This window comes from Carettochelys insculpta, chromosome 4 (genome assembly GCF_033958435.1).
Source record: "Carettochelys insculpta isolate YL-2023 chromosome 4, ASM3395843v1, whole genome shotgun sequence".
Classification (NCBI taxonomy): Eukaryota; Metazoa; Chordata; order Testudines; family Carettochelyidae; genus Carettochelys; species Carettochelys insculpta.
In genome coordinates, this window is record NC_134140.1 from 102,570,674 (window position 1) to 102,592,131 (window position 21,458).

At 42.5% G+C, this 21,458-nt stretch overlaps 1 protein-coding gene across 6 annotated transcripts in view; it reads left to right on the forward strand.

Moving 5' to 3' along the window:
* PDE5A (phosphodiesterase 5A) overlaps positions 1-21,458 on the forward strand; it is a 95,789-nt gene that overhangs the window by 51,534 nt on the left and 22,797 nt on the right. For 5 of the 6 annotated variants that reach the window (XM_074993384.1, XM_074993386.1, XM_074993388.1 and 2 more), the window contains exons 10-12: positions 7,990-8,165; positions 9,558-9,617; positions 20,580-20,726. In XM_074993384.1, the coding sequence (XP_074849485.1) occupies positions 7,990-8,165; positions 9,558-9,617; positions 20,580-20,726 (383 nt within the window). The remainder of the gene's footprint in view (positions 1-7,989; positions 8,166-9,557; positions 9,618-20,579; positions 20,727-21,458) is intronic. The other variant, XM_074993385.1, reaches the window with a different exon arrangement.

Below are 21,458 nucleotides of genomic sequence, written 5' to 3' on the forward strand. Positions count from 1 at the left end.
TAGAGTCAACTTATCTGCAATCGACTTACCTGGCCATCTATACAGACAGAGGAAGATGGGGAGAAACTCTCCCCTTGCAATATCAAGGAGTCGAGGGGTTGACTGTTGACCCCAGGTAGTTTGATTTCACGCATTTCTACCAGGCACACACAATGGAACTCTGGAAGATTGACCCTGAGCAGGTTGATCCTTCCAGTAGTGTAGACATACCCTAAGTCCTTACACAGAATTCCTGATGTCCTCAATGAACTGATTGAGCTCAGTGGAAGGTCACTTGGATGAAGTCTGAGCCAATAGTAAGGAAGGGCCTCAGGATTTCCACCACTGATATTTCACACAGTCCTAGGCTATGTCTACAGTACAAGATAAATTAAAATTTAAGGCAGTTAATTCAATTGTACCAAGTGACTGTGTTCACTGTAAATACCATTAGCTCAATTTAGGTAGCACTAATATCAATATCATAATATCGTCAGAACCGGGTGGGTGTAGCATCAAGTTTGAATTTAACAGTTTGATTGAAGGCTGGTGTGGAAGTGCCATGTCTTTGAATTGAATTCATTAGCGTCCAGAGGTCAAGTGGCACTGCTACATCTGGTTCCTGGCTCCCTGCCGCTCACGGGAGCCAGGAAACCGAGTAGCACAGCACCTGGATCCCTGCTGCACCTGGCTCCAGGCTCCCATGAGCCAGGTGCAGCAGCACTGGTCAGTTTCCTGGTTCCTCCAAGCTGCAGAGAACCACGCAGCGGGGTAAAGCAGGGCCAGGGGAGAGGGCACAGAATGCCGGGCTGAGGGAACTGTGGGATAGGTTCCCACAATGCACTGGTGCAACAGTCAATATTTGGCCACTGTAACGTGGCAGCACTAACTTGACTTTTTGTGTGGACTTTGTGGGAAGTGAGGACACTCAAAATTGAATTTATAAAGTCCAGCATTATGAAACTGAATTTAATAAAATCAAATGTATTTGGTAGTGTAGACATAGCCCTAGTCCAGACTAGGAGTACAGATGTATTTTTAAAACTGACACATTTTAAAACTTAAATGTGCACATAGAAATCTGTATTGTAACAGGTCTTGGTAGATTCTAGTGGGCAGCCTGGGATTTGTCTCAACTAACTTGTCAGTTTAAAATACAGCTGGCAGTGCATATTGGGAGCTGGAAGGCTTTTGTATGGAGTTTTGCATAAAGCATAAATGAACTTGGGAAAATAATGGATAAGCTCTGGGTGGTACCTCTGAGAGGCACAGCACAGAACTTACAGCCCGAGGGACATGGGAAGCTATGGTGGTTTTAAGCCACAGTGTGGGTCTTCATATAATGTTCACTGCACTGGGGTCCTGTAGAAGTAATGGCAGCTTCCCTAGGGGCTGAAGCCCAACATGTGGCAACCCCGCTCCTGATGTGCCCTTTCTGCTCTCAGCCATGTCCCCACCAGACTCTACTTCAAGGCTTACAAGGGGTTTCTCCAAGAGCTAGCAGCTGCCTGCCTCAGTTCCTGCATCGGGAGAATCGTCCCAGGGCCAGATTTGGGTGTCTGAAGTCCCAGTACATCACTCTAGACCTTTTTAAGCCAGAATACAGTGGTCGGACCTTGGGTGAGGTCCTCATTGTAAGTGTTCTTGGTCATTACTGTCTGTGTCCCATAGGACTTTAAAAATCCTTAGTGTGAAAATTCTCCAAAAAGCAAAGGAAATCAAAGGAGAAAAATCTAGAAACGAACAAAGGGCATCCATTGAGCCATCTGGTGAATAGATAGTGCTAAGTCCCTCTTCACACACAGTTCATCTGTATGAAGATGCTGCTCAGCAGTTAGTTGTTACCACTATGTCAGAAGAATTCAGCACCTACATCTGTTAGGTAGTGGAAGAGACCCAGGGTAATAAATGACACCTTGTCATGTTTTTCATCTACTCCTGATAAAATCTTTTAATATTCTCTGTAATATATTTCATTAAAAGATCTGTTGTTGTTTGAACAAAGCTGTAAAAAGAGAATCTACTTGTATAAATCCACTGAAATCACTGGAGTCACATGGTGAATCAGCCTCAAAGAACAGAATGTCTGCAAGTGGGTAAATACAACAAATACATGGTCCTGTGAAGTTACACCAGGCTCTCTAATTCATGCACTTCTCAGATATTTATTTAAGAAAGAAGAGGTTATAATCATTGCAAAATGTGATTGTTGGTACTGTGTTTTTCTTGATGAGTTCAACTGTAGTCATTTCATGGGATCCATATATGCCCAGATTTTGTCTCACTTTCTGCTGTCTCTCCCATTTAGTGTAAACATCTCCATTGCTGTAGTCAGACAACCATTTTGCAAGGCTGCATCTACACTAGTAAGCTTTTTCAGAAAAGTCAGGACTTTTTAAAAAAAACAAAACAAAAAACTTGTCTACACACAAGGCTTTCTTTCTATCTGAAATTGAAAGAACATGGCCTTCCTTTCAGCTGCCCTCTTCCTCTCCCAGATGAGTAAGAGCATCTTTTTCGAAAAGATTTTTTTTTTTTTTCAGAAAAAAGCATGTGTAGATGGTTCACAAGCCCTTCTATCAAAAGAGCAGTCCTCATGGCGCTGGATCTTTCAATCCCTGGCTTGCTCTTTCAAAAGAGCAGGGGCTGTGTGGACGCTCTCTATTGAAAGAGCAGATTGATCTTTCAATCTGCTTTTTTATGTGTGTTTTTTTTTCCCCAGAAGATCTCTTCTGGAAATATTTCTTTCAAAGGATCACCTGTAGTGTAGAGACAGTCCAAGTGAGCAGTTGATTTTCTTTTTTAAAAGTTGAAATAGGAACAAAAATAAGCAGAGTTTCTATTTGTATTTTTTGTTGCATTTCACAACGGTGGTCGTCTTGTTTCATTATATTAATAGAGGAGCAGGCACCAAGAAAAATTAGTTTGCGGGTTAAAATAAAACTATTTTTAAAATGAGTATTTGTTTACTGACACCTTTCACTTCCCTGCTTAATTTTCACTCTAAAAGATAAACAAGGGTGCCATATTCCCTGTAGCCTATAAATAGCTATATGGGTCTCAGAGATCTGACACACAATTTCTGTCCCTCCCTACTCTTCCTGAGATTCTGCTGGTGCTGTGATGGAACAGTGGCAATGCAGTCATTGGTTCAGTAGGGTAACATTTTCAGAAGCATCTAAGTCCCATTTTCAAATGAGGCTAAGGCAGTTTCTATGCTACCCCTCCCTTTTGGAAGGGATATTTAAATGACACAGATCAGAACTGGTTAATGAGGTGCTGATATGAATATTCAGTGCATCATTAGCACAATGGCAGCCAATTGTGCTTCAAAACTGCTGCTGTTGAAACACAAACTGGCTAGTAGATGTGATCGCTACGAAATGAACCCCAGACTTTGAAATTCCCTTACTCCCACTTTGTTTTGTGAATAAGAGAATTTCAAAGTCAGGGGTTTAGTTCAAAGCACCCACATCTACACGGCCAATTTGCATTTCAAAAGCAGCACTTTTCAAGCATGACTGGCTGCCATTATGCTACTGAGGTGCTGAATATTTGTATCAGCGCTTCATTAACAAGTTCCGATCCATGTCATTTAAATACCCCTTCTGAAAGGGAGGTGGTGTAGACATAGCCTGAGAGAGGCACCTCAGAGCTTTAGGCCTGTTGACTCTCAAATGGGACTTCAGAATTCCTAGATGGAAGTCACTTTTGAAAGTGGAATGTTAGTTCATGTAGTGTGTCTGCACTTTGAGTTGGAGGGGTGATCTGCAGCTCCAGTAGACATCCCTTCCTTCGCTTTTATTTGAACTAGGGAGCTGAAAATAACAGTGTAGCAGAAGCAGGATGAATTCCACCAAAGTATGCAGAGGACCTAGTCTGGTCAGCTAGTCTGTCTCACTGCCCCCATCACTTTAGTTGTGCATCTGTTTTCGGCATGCTGATTCCATCTGAGTACATGTATGTACCCTAGCTGGAATTTCTACCACCAGCTCCAAGTATGGATGTACCATAAAGTCACTTTGCAGCTTTTGAAAGTGTTATCCCTGGTCTGTAGATTTTCAGGGTTAGAAACAAGGTACATGTATGTGCTGTTTCCAGCAGCAAGAAGTAACATCAGACTCTGTATATCCTGTGCTGGTTTCTGACAGCAGTTTTGTCCCTGCCTTTCAACCATCCACACCATCAAATTCTGCTGTGTCCCAAATGTGTGATGTTTTCTGGAAAGGAGTTTCTAGTGACTACATTAGAGGATTGGGGGAATACTTCATAGTCAGTACTCCTACTTCCATATGTATTTCCAGGCCTCATTTCATGGAGACATTGTTCTTAGCCATGAGCTCTGTGCAGTTGATGGAAACAGGAAGTCCTCAGAGTGGAATTATCTGTAACTTGTCTAGTTTTCAGGATTTATATTTTATACTTGCTGCTTTTATGGGACTGTAGTTCACTAGATCTCTTATTTTGAATACTGTACTGAAGCACACAGAAGGCTCAGTGGAAGATTGAAATAATTTGGGCACAATTAGGGATTCTTCACTGTGCTTGTTGCTCGAGGAAGGGTTTCTAACTCATCTCATACAGGTTCTTCTGTTATTTGCTGTTCAAATGCATGATTAAGAGTTTCTGGCAGGCTGCTTCGTATATGTATTTTTTACTTGTACACTAAAGCTGCGTCTACACGTGCACGCTACTTCGAAGTAGCGGCACCAACTTCGAAATAGCGCCCGTTGCGTCTACACGCGTCGGGCGCTATTTCGAAGTTAACTTCGACGTTAGGCGGCGAGACGTCGAAGTTGCTAACCTCATGAGGAGATAGGAATAGCACCCTACTTCGACGTTCAACGTCGAAGTAGGGACCGTGTAGACGATCCACGTCCCGCAATGTCGAAATTGCTGGGTCCTCCATGGCGGCCATCAGCTGGGGGGTTGAGAGATGCTCTCTCTCCAGCCCCTGCGGGGCTCTATGGTCACGGTGGGCAGCAGCCCTTAGCCCAGGGCTTCTGGCTGCTTCTGCGGCAGCTGGGGATCTATGCTGCAGGCACAGGGTCTGCAACCAGTTGTCAGCTCTGTGGATCTTGTATTGTTTAGTGCAACTGTGTCTGGGAGGGGCCCTTTAAGGGAGCGGCTTGCTGTTGAGTCCGCCCTGTGACCCTGTCTGCAGCTGTGCCTGGCATCCCTATTTCGATGTGTGCTACTTTGACGTGTAGACGTTCCCTCGCTGCGCCTATTTCGATGTTGGGCTGAGCAACGTCGAAGTTGAACATCGACGTTGCTGGCCCTGGAGGACGTGTAGACGTTATTCATCGAAATAGACTATTTCGATGTCGCAACATCGAAATAAGCTATTTCGATGTTGGCTGCACGTGTAGACGTAGCCTAAATGTCTCTTCTGTGAACAGTATGTGGTTCTGAGAGAGTCGCTTTCTCCATCTGCAACAAAGCAAGAAAACCTTTCTATATGGTTTCCTTTTGGACTTGCATACTCTTTTTTAAGATATGCTGAGAGCGTGAGAGAAACCTTCTGTAGTTTTATAAGTATGCTCCAAAAAAGAATTAAAGCCCCTTTAAATCTGATGCATATGAGCCCACTGATGCCTCATGGAAAACTTTGGAGAAACATCATTTAGTGATCCTTTGGCTTATATATCATGCAATATATTTACTGTAGTTCTCTCTGCACTTATTTATTGAGTCATTTACATAAAAACAGTCTTCATTTTTCAGAGGTCATGTGATCTTCTGGAAGTCATAATTCCCTATTCATTAAATCACAGTTGCTATGGAAATAAATATAATGTCATAAACAGCACTAAACAGAGTAGAAAGTCAGACCCATGAAATTGTCCCACACCCTCAAAAAAGTCTAATAATAGATCACTTCCTCTGCCATAAAGGGAAACCAATCCATTTTTCAATGAATTTTTATTCACAGTTGTGTGTTATCTCTTTTGCTGTTGTGCTGAAAGTTCCCAATGAGGGATTAGGCAACTGTTTTGCTGTACTCTGCCCCCAAAAAGCTTGCAATTGCAATGTTCCTATTGATTTAATTGAGAGCAGGATCTGGTCCTTGGAGGATTTCCAAAAATAGGGCCTAATTTGGCAAAAGAAGCCACGCTCTTACTGTGATATAGGCAGGTTGGAAACTGTTCTGTGTATAAAATCTTATTTCATAGAACTTCTGTATGTGGGTGCAGCGATCCTTTTATTTGAGTTGCTGTAGACTGTTACAGAGAAGACACATCTATGCATTATGCTTGCACATCAATACTTTGAGTCCTGTTTTTCCGTAATCTAAAATGGGTAATTTTAGACTAGAAGTGTAGATTGTTAGCAATGGTGGGAATTTTCTATAAGCATTCTGTAGTGTAGACTAAGCCTTCAAATAGGTGCCGATTACACCTGCTGTTGATACAGTGGCAAAATAATTTCCATTATAATTCCCACCTGCCACCATCCTCCTTTTTGAGAAGCTGAGAGCAGCTCTGGCATTGTTGAGGAGCTCTCTTTCAGAGGCTGAACATTATGGCTACATCTACATGGGCAGCTTCTGTCGACAGAGAAACTCCAACAAAACTTCTGTCGACAGATCATACCTACACACAAAAGGAGCTCAAAAGAGCAATGTGCTCTGTTGATAGAGAGCAGCCAAACTGCCTATCCCTCTTTCGACAGGTTGGTTAACTGGAAGCTCTGCAAATGGGACTGCCTGGGGAACTGGAACCCCTGTCTGTCGACAGAAGTATCTACATGGGCACTCTGTCAACAAAATGTTATACCTGATCGGGAAGAGGTATAATGTTGCAGTCCGAACAGTTGTGTAGACAAACTCTCGACAGAGCACTTTAGCTGTAGATGCTCAGCCTAGTTTAGTTGACCCACGTAGATGCGGTCTATAGGTAACAAAAAGTCAAAGATCAAAATTCTATTCCCATTGATAGTGGTGTAATTCTGAAAGTAAGAAAATGCTAGACTTTACAGTTCCAATAGCAGTAAAAGTTGGGTGTCAGACAAAATAATGTTTTATATTTCTTTTCACAGGTTAAATATATAGTGTAATACATTATTGATTTAAATATGTGGCATAAAAAGCACAGAATAGTCAAAATGACAAAACTATATCTTCAACCATAATTTTACATTTTCTAGCTCATTACAATGTTTAATTGTTTGTAACTTTTCATTGGTATAATGACTTACATTTAATCAGACAGGTGTCTGCCCTCACAATCAGACATTTTAGCAGCATACATACGGAAAGTTCAGTATGTCTGTTACTGAATAATGTCAGTAGGACCTTTTGATAACATCTGTAGCTGTTGTATTTTTAATAAGTCATCTGCAGTTAGAGATTGAGCCCAACCCAATGAAGTCAACAGGTGGCTTTCTGGTGCCTTAAATGGGCCTTGATTGGGCCCTTTCTTGGAGAGACCACATCTCCATAGAATCATAGCAAGCACACTTGAACTTTGAGCCTGAACTTGAAGTGTTTTCCATTTAATTTTGTTTTAACTTTCTGGTTCTGTTTCAAATAAGGAAGTACAAACTTTATGTGCCACTATCCTGACATTCAAAACTGTTCTTTTGGCATGGTTACAAAAATCTAATTAGCCTCTGAAGGACAAATTGTCTTTGGGGATTAAGTCAATCTAAAGCACTTTTAATAATAAATCAAGAAAAAACTGCCCTGTAGAACTTTGGAAAATAACGGAGGCTACGCAGAACTATATATCTGTTTTGGAGCTCTTAATTAATACTTGCAAATCCACAGAACAACATATAATAGTGTAGATTTTAGTCTTTGGCATATGAAAAAAATTCTAGAATAGTTCTTTTATAGCATTTAAATTTGTGTCCTGTATATGTTTGCTTTAAACATTCACTGTTTATATGTTTTATTGACTATAAGATTTCAGAGAACTAATATCTTTTTCTGTTTTGTCTCATGTAACAGTGTGGTATTTTAGCAGTTGCTATATTACTTCTTTTCATTCCTGTGACCTGACGTAGGGGTTTGTCAGCTTGTAAATAAGATGGAAGAAAACTTGGGCAAAATCAAGGCTTTCAACAGAAATGACGAACAGTTTCTGGAAGCCTTTGTCATCTTTTGTGGCTTGGGGATTCAAAATACACAGATGTACGAAGCAGTGGAGAGAGCCATGGCTAAACAGATGGTGACATTAGAGGTGAGCTCAAAAGCTAAGCAATCCTTATTTTGGCCCAAATACCACTTCCCTAATCACAACCTAAAACTACTACTATGAGTAAAGTGAGCAGAATTTGGCTCACTGCATTAACGGGCACCATACTTATTTGCTGCTTGTTTCCATATTTGCATGAATAGTATTTTATTTGTTGTTTTTTTAACTGCACTCATGAGATCCCATGGTAGACATGAACGCTGCTTTTCCTGAACACCATGTTGCATGTTTGCTACAGTCATCAACATCACTGGTTTGTCCAACTACATAGAAAGAGGAAATGGTTTGGAGGATTAAGGGTGTCTTTTTGTCTAAGGTTTGCTGTGATGATTTTGGCTCAGTTCTGCAGATAAACAAATACATGCAAAACCAGCAGGATTACTGTAGGCTTTCTGCAACTTCCTCTAACTCCATCAAAGTATGTCAAGCATGAAGGTCATCTGGTTCTAGCCTTTGAATTGTTTATGGTTACGTTTAATGACTGTGGTGTTAAAGAAAGTTCCAACACAATATGCTAAATTACTTGGAAAATGGTAACTGTAAGCCTAAAACTTAAATTTTGTTGCCTTTGGATCTGTTCAGTATGTATAAAAGTGTTCGCAAAATTTCTAAAATGTGGATTATGCACCCAGTAGTTTCTAAAGGAAACACTGCAACTCTCATGTAAACCTGTACTTAGTCACTCTAAGTAGGGCAGATGATAGCCATGCTTCCAGCTAATTTATGTGCCTTTAAACCTAAGATTAGGTGGCTTCTTTACATCTCACATTAGTGGCTCTGCTGATTTATCATTTAACAAATAAAATTTGTATAGGCTTTTCTCTCTTTGAGCCAGAGCTAGTCTCTTAAGCACACGTTTAAAGGAACCTAACGCAGTACCATTATCCCGTCTTTAATTGCACAACTAATTATATATAATCAAAATATTTGCTCCTGGACTTAAAGTCGTCTTCCAAATTTTATCCATGACAAAATTTAATATCTGAGTTATAAATCCATGCAAGAAAGGGACATATTTTCAGGAGAATGTTGTCCCATAGTTATAGCTGCGTTGTGATGTATTTGTCTTTGAAATGGCGTATGAAAGCTTTCCCAAGAGAAGGGGGGGTTGTTGTGTTTTGTGTGTGTGTGTTTTTTTTGTTTGGTTTTTTTTTTAAAAAGAGCATTCTTTGCTCATTTATAGATTTCTTGGCCTGACTATATCAAAAAGCTGTTCGGATGAGCATCCCTCTGCTCATGCAGAGCTCCGTTAAAGTCAGTGCATTGCAACATGAGAGACACAATCAGAATCTTTTTCTCTCACTTTTTTTAAAGTCAGTTGATTTTACATTGCATGCTTTCATTTGTACTTAGGTTTCTGCATTCCTTATCCCACAGGTCCTCTCTTACCACGCTTCAGCCACTGAGGACGAAACAAGGGAGCTGCAGGTAACAGCGGTAATTGCATTTTTCTGTTTTAAAAATATTTTCATTCCACAAAACGTTTTATATTTCAAGTCGTCATGTGCTTTGGGAGGAAGACAAATATTGAAATACTAGCATTTCTACAAGACAGAAATTTTTTTTCTGTCAGCTCTACTTAAACAGTAATCCTGAGATATTGTAATTACTGTATTCCCCTGGTTTGCTCATTGTGTACCTCTGTAGTTAACATCCACTGCCTCATGAGCAACTGCATCTAGTAGGTCAAGGTATGTTTCATGCTCACTCTCCTCCAGTTCTGGGGCCTGTTGCTGATGCCTATTGTTTGTCCTATTGAAGTTCTCAGTCACATATTCTTTGTTATAAAATTGAAGCTTGTTATTGTTAGATATACTTCTAACTTATCTAAGGCTATCCATCTCTCTCTTTTCCCTTCCTGTCTCTTCTCTGTCTGATAGAGTACTCAGTTCTTTGATACCTGTTGTACTTTGCCTCCTAAGGACTAGAACTTTGGCCATACTTCCATGGACCACTTTTCCCCATCAGAGACACCAACCAGGAGAATGGGCCTCTTCATTCTAGTGGCTTCCATTCAGGCCTTGCCTCTTGATCACTGATTGTGCTGCTGACCTCTGTTGGGTTCGTAGTCTGAAAACAGAATACCAACTGCAGGCACAACTGTTAAAGCAGCTCCTTTGTGTACTGTCTTTTCTTCTTGCAGCTTTTAGTTTTCATTGAAGCCACACTTCTCCATCTTCCTTCATTTCCTATAGCCTCTGCTGCGCTCTGCATTCTCTCAAATTGCTTTAACTTTCCTGAAGGTCAGTTTCATCTTTTTTCAGTTTCTTTCTTCATGACTTTCCTCTCCTTTATTTTGTCTGCCAGTCATGCCTCTCCATCCTTCCTCCAGATCAATTAATACTTAAAGATGGGTATTCCATATGTTCTGTTCATCTGTTGTGCATGTTCCCCTCCGGACTAATTCCGATCCTTCATTTGCCAGTCTTGATAGTTCATCAGTGTTGGCAAAGAGCTTTGAGAACCTCAGATGGAAAGTGATATAAAAGTGTAGAATGTTGTTATTGTTACGGCAAATGGTATTTCCTACTTTAGAATGTTGCTTCATTTCTTGGACCTTCCTAGTGTCAAGGATCTGCTACAAGAGCTCCCATGCTGTACTGTTTGCTTCTCAGTCAACTTAATTCTATGCACTGTATTGTGCTCCCATTTCTGCTACTGCCTTGGTTCTGGCTTGCTTTATCACTCAGCACCTAACTTCTACACAGGTCAAACCTTTTTTCGAAATCACCCCATTGCTAGGTCTCCTTTTTCCGACCAACAATAAGCTTGAGGTCAATGCTGATACCTGAAATCAAGAGTTCTAAAACAAAAGGCAAATTTTGCTAAATGTATAAATGCTTTCTAGATTTGTTTGTTAAACAACGTCAGGGACAAATTTGGCCTTCAGACTGAGGCCTACAGGTTCCATTGACTTCAGTGAGAGCTTGTTTTTTCCACTTTCTTTGAGCTTGGCAGTTATCACAGGATCATAGAACTGGAAGGACCCTTGAGAGGTCACCAAGTCCAGTCCCCTGTACTCATGGGAGGACCAAGCAATCTCTGACAGGTATCTGTTCTTAAATCTCCAGTGATGGAGATTCCACAACCTCCTGAGGCAATTTATTCCAGTGCTTGGTTACCTTGACAGTTGGGCGGTTTTTCCTGATGTCCACATCAGCGCTCTGCTAATCAGCTGGGCAGCACCTGAATCTCTCCTGGGTGGCCAGCCAAGCGCTCAACTTACAGGGAACACTGGTCCAAACTAAACTTCTCTTGCTGCAATTTAAGCCCATTGTTTCTTGTCCTATCATCATAGGTGAAGAAGAATTTTTTTGTTTAAATTCCTCTTCCTTATAGTAACCTTCTAGGTATTTGAACTCTGTTATCACGTCTCCTCTAAGTTCTCTCTTTTCTAGACTAAACAAACCCAATTCTGTAAGTCTTCCCTCACAGCTCATGTTTTGGAGATCTTTAATCGTTTTGTTGCTCTTCTCTGGATTCTTCCCAGTTTGTACATATCTTTCCTAAACTGTGGCACCCAGAACTGGACACGATACTTCAGATGAGGCCTAATCAGCGCAGAGTAGAGTGAAAGAATTATTTCCTGTGACTTGCTTACTGCACTCTTGTTAATACATCCCAGAATGATGGGTGGGGTGAGGGGTTTGTAACAGTTTTACACTGTTGATTTGTATTAAGTTTTTGGTCCACTATGACCCCCTATATCCCCTTCTAAAGTACTCCTGCCTAGAGAGCCATTTCCCATTCTGTATGTGTGCAACCAGTTGTTCCTTTCTAAGTGGGGCACTTTGCATTTGTCCTTAATGAATTTCACCCTGTTTATCTCAGACCATTTCTCCCGTTTGTTCATAGTCTATCTCTGCACTTAAAGAATGCAAAATAATAACATGTGAGATGTTTAACAAGCTGCACCACAACAGAGATATTCTGGGTAGGCTGTCAGAGGCTGGATTCCTCCCAGCCCATCTGATGATTATCTGAGAATTCAGAAACCACTAGTGAACATTTTTTGCTCTTTAGAAATTGTAGGACCATGAACAGCCTGTTCCACTTTCCTACCACAGAGAGCAATATACTTTCAGTCTTGCTACTCTTTTTGAAACAGATCATTATTGTCAGAGAGCTTCCTTCAAGTGAATAGAAGATTAAAGTGCACATGATTGTTGTAGATGACATTCAAAAGAAAACTTTTGTGTTCTGGTTTTATATTCCATCATTCAGCGTTTGAATAACATTCTAAAGAATCTCTCTCTTCATTGCGTGTAACATCTTCTTGGAGGAGCTGTTATTTTTAAGAAAGAACCGTCACCAAATCAATAGATTTTTCTGCAGGCTGCAATTCAGAATATGAGCACTACTGAGTGTGTCAATGTTTGTTTGCTTATGTTTTGTACAAAAGAGGAAGAGTTTTTTCTGTTTTTATAAACCCAAGCTCTGATACCTCTGCCATATGTTTAAAAATACAATCGAACCAACGCACCCAAAAGTGTTAGCAGCCTCTCCAAAACCACAAATGGGGGTGGGGGGGAACCTTAAGACACACTAACCACAGACTCCAACCTAGAGAGTATTCATCTTCCTTCTCCAAAACCCTGGAAATGTGATCAGATTTTTTTAGCATGTGCTCGGGGTCCGCAGGCTGGTGCTAGTGTGAGCAAGGAGGAGGATTGACTGCAGAATACCACGTTCCTGATAGAAAAGTCTCTACCAGCAGCTTTCCCCGCTTTTATTTTTTAAAGCTGGCCCGGGGGAGGGGATTTCTATGCCTGTGCTAGTGAATGTACCACTGGGAGCCTCACTCAGAGCAGTGTGGTTTGACACCAAAGCTGATCCACCAAACATTTTAGATCTTTAGGCAGGGGACTGGATTTAGATGACTTCTGAGGTCCCTTCTGGCCATATGGTTCTATGATCTAAACTGGCACTGGCCTAAGAAAGGGGAGAAATTATGGGAATGTTTTTTTCCTTCAAATTTTGAAACTGGATCAAAGTTCAAAACATTCTGACCAGTTCTGTAGCTAGTTGAAAAATGGGAAATACACATTATAAATAATGTCTCATCTTTTCTCATTTATTGTTTGAATTTCAATATCTCAGGTTGTGACTTGTACTGGTCAGTGGCAGGATAATAAGTTTCAAAGGTATGTCTGCACTGCAGCTGGAAGAGAGCATTCCCTCCTGGATAGACTCACAAGAGTGGGAGTCGAGCTAGCATACTAGTAATTGTAGGGTGGATGTTGTGGCTCTGTAACGGGGTCCACCCGCTCATTAGCACCCCTTTGTGGTCAAGGGTATTGCATAAAGTCTTGTTTGGTTGCCCTCAAGGTTCTGAGGGTGGGATGTGACTAGCCCTGTCCAGGGTTCTATCTGTTTCTGTATTAGGTCTGTGGCCTGTCTTTGGCCATAGGGCCTGGGTCTTGCCCAGATCTAGGTTCAGCTCACACTCAGAGCTGTCTGTAGTGCTGCTGGTCTCCTAGCCCAGAAGCTTCTTTTATATGGGCCTGCTGGGTCTGACTGGCTGCCACAGAGAGAGCTTACTCTATCCTTCTGGGAGGACCTCTCTTCTTCTCCTCTCTCTAGGATGGGGTGCGGCCAGGCCCCCTAGTGTGCTGTAAGGCATGAGGGCTTAGTCCACCCTATCACAGGCTCCATCAGAGACTCAGACTGGCCACCTGAGCACATGCTTATGGAGTTGGGTGCCCCACATAGTAAGGTTGCCCATTAGCTAAACGGACTGCCACTCCCTGCCCTAGCAGCCTTTTCTGAGTTGATTTAGAGGCAGCCCCAGGTTGTATGCATTGCAGCAGTCTAATCTCAAGGTGACAATGGTCTGGATCCTGGTAGTGAGATTCACAACCAAAAGAAATGGTCTCAGTGTTTTGGCCAACTGTGTAGGACAAGGGTGCCATTTCAGGAGGGGTGGGGGCAGAGTGGGGCAGCCATGTATCCTGGAACACTGTTTGCTCTTCTTCCCACTCCCTTGATTATCAGGGAGTGAGGGGAAAGTACCCTGCTTGAATGCATTCCTCCCACTTCTGGCCAGTGAGGGGAGGGGATGGAGGAGTAATTCATGCAAGCTTTGTACTTTCCCTTCATTCCCTGATAGTCAAGGGAATGGGAGGAAGAGCAAACAGTGTACCAGTATGCTTGGTTGCTGCTCCCTCCTGAAATAGTGCCTTTGGTGTATGGGCAAAGAAGCCCTCCCTGTCACTGCAGTTACATGATTTCTAGCAGCAGCTGGGGATCCAGTAATGCCCCAGATCTTTAACCTGAGTAACAAAGGGTGGGCTGAGGAGATCCATTAAAGGGCCAGGTCAGATTCTTGCCCTGCCTTGAATTGCACTGCCCCATTTCTATCTTAATACCATCTGGAGGCATAGTAAACCCAGCAATATGAGTCTGTCTCAGTTGATTTAAGGACATGGAATGAGGCATGTGGCAGCATTTGGGTCAGATGAAATTGAGACACAGAGCTGGGTGTCATCACAGCATAGTAAAAACATTGTAGCCCAAGCCTAGCACTGATTCTTCCAGTGACAGAGTATTCATGCTCAACAAGAGGGAGCACAAGGAAAGAGCCCTATAAAACACCACAGGAGGAAATCATTGACTTAGAAGAAGTTGCCCAAAATACCTTTCAAGACTTCTCAGAGAGGAATGAAACCATGAAAGAATGACCCACCTCTGCTCTCTCTGTGGTTTGCAAATGAACATAATACAAATTGCTACTGTGCATCTAAAATAAAAGCTAGAACAATTGCCAGGTGGATGTTTTCATTTAAACTTATTGTAGCCCCCCAAATGCCCATTCAGTAATTTTCAAACAGTGGACAATGTAGTATTACAGTCTATTATGCAATATGATGCATTGGTAGAATTTTTATTCCTAAAACCAGGGTAAGAAGCTGATCTTGCTCACCCTTTACAAATCTGTAGTCAACAAACCCCATGTCTGATATATACTCATGAAAGCATTTTTCTTTGTTTACATTTTTAGCAACAGACTCAAAGACTCAAAAGTGGCAAAAACTGAGCTGTCATCATGTTTATCATATTTTTCTGAAGCCATCTGGTGTTTCTGTATATGCAGCTGCTTTAGGAGGGTTGGAGGTCAAATAACTCTAGACACCAAATGGGCCATTTTAGGTTGGTTGGAAATCAGTGCTCTAGGCCCAGTTTTAACTTAAATATAGGGTAAAGGTTTGTTCCTAAATCTGAGCTTACGTTTCGCATTAGGAATGTGTATTTCTGTCTATGGCTAGAAAAAAATCAGCTGTTTCTTCTTTTAACTTTTTAACTTGTTTAAGTTCATCTATGCATGTGCAGGTATAAGTCTATCCCATTTTAGGATTGTGCTTACACCCATGCTTGAATGCAGTCCTGAATAGGGTTACTTCCCTGAAGCAGAGTACAAGTAGTCACAGGAAGACATACATTTCTGAACCCATTGGCGTGATATTAGCACACTGGAGTTATGGGTGAGAGGGGGCTCAGCCCCCAAAATGTGAGCAATGGTGTCACTACCTGGTGGCCCAGCAGCAGGACAAGCAAGAGTCATCCCCGGAGCCCAGTAGCAAACAGCGAGGTCTGCAGGCGCTGGTATGAGCTGTGGGCAGAGATCTTCCTGAGTGTGTCCAGTGCTCAGAAGGCCACTCCCCATTCCTGTTATGGTACTGGTGAGCCATCCCATCCCTTCCAGCAGAGCTGGGGTTGGTGCTAGGAAGGGTGAGAGTAGCGAGTGAGACAACAGGAGGAGAGGTGAGGGGGAAGGGGCTATGGAGGAGAGAAGCCAGATCCAGCTTTGGCCACTGGAACTTCTACAGAACTCCCCGTGCTCCCAGCCCTTCCCTCCACCCACAGCCCCTCCAAATAATCCACCAAAGCCTGACCTGACCCTCAACCCTCTCCCACCCCCAAATAAACCCAGATTCCACAAACCACATTTTCCTTTCACAGCCCTGCCCATCTCTCCTTCCCACAACGCAAACCCTCATCTCCCCAAATACACGCATCCATCACACAACACCCCCAAGAGGCCCACCTTCATTGCCCAAAGCCCCACATATCCTGCCCCACCATTGCTTATCCCCGATAAATCCAGCTCTTCAAACCTCCCCTACTTCCCTGTCCCCAGAACACTTCTCTCCCACCAGCCTCCCCTTTCGTTCCTGCCCCGTCATTCTACGGCTCCTGCCTTCCCCCGATCTCAGCAATTCTGCTGCCCCAGCACCCAAGTCTACGTACTGTACAAATCACCTCAAATGTCACCAGCTCTTGGCTGCATCCATCCTTCAGATGCTCTAGTCACTTATGACTCTCTCCAGGAACTCCTCACGGGGCCCTCACCCCTTTAGTCCTGGTAGCAACCACCCAGCTTCAGTGTGGGACTGGTGTCCGTTTTCCACCTCTCCTTGGGGTCGGCAGACATCCAAATGTCCTCCTGCATTTGGAAGTGCTCACCACAAGAGCTATTGCTGGCCCACGGAGCCAGGCCCTGTCAGGGTGAGTGCAGGCTCTATACACCCTGTGATATTTTCCAGGGATATCCAGGGTTGTGTGACACCTTGGTGTGAAAGAGACCTGCCTGTACCTTCCCTGGATCAGTTTCCTGACAACCCCAGCTTCAGGCAGCACAAGGGCGCTCTTCTCAGCCCTGTGGCCTTTGTTCTCTCTCTGCAGGCAAACAGGAAGCGCATACCAAGCCTTGAACCCTCTGAGTGCCCTTGTGGTATGCCACACCTCAGTTCCACTGAACACATATGTCGACACTCCTGAAAAACAATACACCCCAGCTTGTTAGGATTCCTTTAAATCCTTACTTCACTTAACATGCAGCACTTAAGTATTTTTGAAGTGAAAACAGGAACAAGTTTGTAATCAACAAACAGAGATTCAAGTGATGGAAAGTAAGAGTATTGGAAACAAATGGTAATTATATAAAACAAAATCATAGTAGGCTTTTGAGAGCCTAAACTTAACTCCTACTGGGTAGTTTACCCCCATTCCTTTTCCTAGTATTTTCAGCCACAATGTGTTTTGTTCCTCTTTCGTAAGATCAAGTCTGCTGGTGGCTTGTCCTCACAGACTGAATGAATACTGGAGAGTTCTCTGCACCCCAGGTATAATTCCAAAAGTTCGTTAAGTTTCCCCTAAGCAATTTCTTGTTCATTCCTAAAATCCCCACAATCTGTCAATTAGCATTTTGTTCGGACTGTAAATGGGTAGCCTTAGGACTCATCTAGTTCTCAGTTTGCCCACGACCAGCCAGAGAGAGAAACATCTCTTCTCTCCATCCTCCCTGACAGGAATAGGTGGGTTACCGTTTGGTGACCTGCATTAACACACAGACCTAGAGAACATAATTCATAGTGTCTATCCATGGTTTCTCACGTACTTTCCCTACATGCATCTCACTGTGATACAGGCTTTCAATAGAGACTACATGGCATTCTTTGGCAGACTGGTATGTAAGTATCAGGCCCAGGGAATCTCTGTAACCGTCATGTACTCTTGTGCCCTCTGCGAGTTGGCATCAAAAAAGTCCTTGAGCCATACCCTCATCAGGGCCTCTTCTCCACACTGGGCAAAGATAGTGACCCATACTACACACTGGAGAGCAGAATGTGACAGTTTCACTCAGCTCCCCTCAAAGAATACTTTCACCAGCTGCCTATGATTGGAGTCCCTAGTTGAAGCCTCTGGGCATGATCAAAATACATACAGCAAGCAACAGTAATTACAGGCCAGCTCATTTCACCACAGTTATGCAGAGTTAACAATAGCTTCTCGTCCTTCCTTCCCAATGCTATACTGGTTTGTAATTTTGCTGAGGTGGCAAAAGTGAACATTCTGGATGAAAGAAGTGGTGGTTTGGGAGGGAGGTTACTACTACATTCAGAAGGTACAGTGCATGTCACTGAGCCAGGCTAGGAACAATAGTGAAAATGGCTTTCAAGCAGCATAGAGGAAAAGGAGCTCTGGTGTGTCTGGGAACTAAAGGAGAAAGAATTGAGCAACCATTGTGTTGGATGTATAGCTGGGAAGCTGTGATTTCCGTCTCTCAGCTGGGGAGAAGCTTGTTGCTCTTTTTCCCACATGGGCATCAAAGGCAGGACATCAATGCATAGAAAGAGATAAATTATAGAAGAGGTCAGAATGCAGGCATGAGAAAATGTCCTGCCACGTTCTTGCTGTGTACATCCTTTTACCTCAGGAAAGAGCTGGTTGCAAAAGCCGTGTGTTGCCGTTACTTTGCATAGCTAGGGAGCAAGTTGATACACAGCTAAAAGGACGGTGATGATGTAGTAAGTCAAGTCGTAAGTAAAATCCTGTGTGTGCCACTCCTCCCTCTCCCTGCCCAAGACAGGCTCTTATCTTCTGTGGTTTATGTGCCTCAGGACAGTTGAAACCTCTCACTGGAGTGGATGTTAATTTATTGGGGGAAAAGATCAGAATCTCCCATACTGAGAATTACACTGATCACAGAACTACCCGCTTTAACTGTTTTGAATGAGGTGTAATGAATGTTGTGATGTTTTTATTCTCAACATTTTAGGTTGGAAAGGTTGGTGCTTCAAGGAGGACAAAATAAAACACTCCTAGTTCACTACTAAATCATGGTGTTGACCCTGGGAAACAATGCAAAAAGCTGTAGCATTTGGAGTTACCTCTTAGATGGCCATTCGGTATTCCACGTAGTTGTATTACTTCCTATGGAGAATATTGGCAAAATGGTCCCTTCATCTAGTAAGGCCCAAATGTGGGTGAACTCAAAATGAGACGCAAGACTTTCAAAGAAAGAGGCTTAAAGCAATATAGGATTCTTTCTTACATGCCAGTTTCCGTAACTTCGGTTTCATGATTCTCCATATCTGATGTAAGTAATACAGGGCAAGGAAAGTGAGAAGAAAGGAAATGGTAGCTATTGAAGGAGGTTGTCATTTTTACCAAGAGAGAGCTGAGCAGCATGATCAGAAGTAGTACTACTAGTGTTAATAGAAAAATACCTGGACTTATACCCGGACTTCAGTAAGGACAAAGGCGAAAAATAAAACACAACTCTCCTTTTTATCGGTACAGTCTTGATTTAATAAAAACAAAAAAAAACAACTCATCAATAGATACAGGGTTGAAACACTGCAAGGGAATTGCACTGGAAAATCCTGCCATTTTTATTTGATATAAAGAACTGGTAGGAGCTTTTGGATCATAGTGTCAGACTTCATTCATCTTGATATTTATTTCTAATGCTCTTAATATAAAGACCCTGAAGATGCTGCAAAGTGGCTTCTATAATGAATTTCACACCTGTATAATGAAAATGTGACACATGGGCTGTGTCTACGCTAGCCGAAAACTTTGAAATGGCCATGCAAATGGCCATTTTGAAGTTTACTAATGAAGGGCTGAAATACATATTCAGCGCCTCATTAGCATGCGGGCGGCCGCGGCACTTCAAAATTGACGCATGTTGTCCAGATGGGGCTCCTTTTCTAAAGGATCCCGGCTACTTTGAAGTCCCCTTATTCCTATGAGCAGATGGGAATGAGGGGACTTCAGAGTAGCCAGGGTCCTTTCAAAAAGGAGCCCCGTCTGGACGAGCTGCGCGGCGGCAAGCCGCATCAATTTCGAAGTGCCATGGCCGCCTGCATGCTAATGAGGTGCTGAATATGTATTTCAGCGCTTCATTAGTAAACTTCAAAATGGCCATTCGCATGGCCATTTCGAAGTTTTCGGCTAGTGTAGACATAGCCATGGAGACATTGGAATAGGTAGTGCTACATGTAGTGCTTGATTTTGAAGGTTGTGCAGGGTGGAGCTGAAATTTTCCATGCCCAAGGCTTGACTCTGATGTGTTTTAAAAGCATTTCAGATGGGCAGTTTCAGCCATTTCTGAGAATGAGGTTAGAGGAAAACACGTAGTGTGAGCCTCTTTAAAGCAAGCTCCAGCTATTTCTTTGTTAGGTATGGTGCTTCCATAGTTTAGAGCAGGAGCTCAAAATCTATCAAGTCCTATGATCAGAAAAGTGCTTTTTGCTGTCTCTAATGCAGAAGTCTCAGAACATTACCATATGCACCTTTTTCAGTAGCACACATTAGAAGGTAGTAGTAAAATCTGCTTTAAAATCAATGACGTGATATTGCCCTGGGTAATTTTAGATGACAGGAGGATGGTCCATGTAATTCTTTTCGGATCATGGATAAATTACATTAATTCTAAGACCCATACAAGATTAACATTGAACAGTGAACAGGACAGATAAGGGAACATGGTCACCAGCTCTGAATTTCATGTACTTTAGCACAATACTACTATTCTTCTATTGCATGGAGATTTGATTATTCAAGACTTTCTAATTGCTGCTAATGAGTTTGTTCTCTTTTATTTTCCCCCAGGCAGCTGTGGTGCCATCAGCACAGTCTCTGAAGCTAATGGACTTCTGCTTCAGTGACTTTGAGCTTTCTGATACTGAGACAACACTGTGCTCAATTCGAATGTTCATGGATCTCAACCTCGTGCAAAATTTCCAAATGAAACATGAGGTATGGAAGATATAGAATGCTATTTACACATGAAGGAAGCATCAGGCAACTTCATTTCAAGTGTGTGTGTGTGTGAGAGAGAGAGAGAGAGAGAGAGAGAGAGAGAGAGAGAAACTAATTTGGTAGTCTGAGTAGCTGGGGCGATTGATGTGAGCTACAGAGCCTTTTAACTAGATCAGTTCATAGACTCTCTATGATTACTAGAATTTAAAATTAGACAAGACCATTAGATCATCTAATATGACTAATATAGACTCGAGAAATTCATCCAGTTCCTCTGGATTGAGCCCAATTACTTGTGCCTGATTAATGTGTATCTGCCAGTTCGGAGTGAGTGTGTACCAGGGTGAAAGTGAGAACAGAAGTCTTTCCCACCACACATAATGAGTTGGTTTCAATCCAGTTCCTAATGTAGAGGTGCCCACATCATAAAAAAGCCTCACCACAACTGGCAGCCATATTGAAACCCTCACCAGAATCACCAAGGCATTAGTGGACATGGAAGTTGAGTTATCTTTTTCCCAGAAGCCCTGGTCTCAGCACAGTCATATTAACAGGCTAGCAGCTTACATTGCTCTTGCCTTTTGCTCATTGCTCTTCTTGGCCTATGGATAATATTAATTTTCCGTTGCTGTCAATGTGACATCTTTTGCCGGAGCACTCAAATTCCCTTATACAAAGTGATATCAAGATCCTTAGCTGCCATAAATCAGCAGAGCTCTGTTTAAGTGT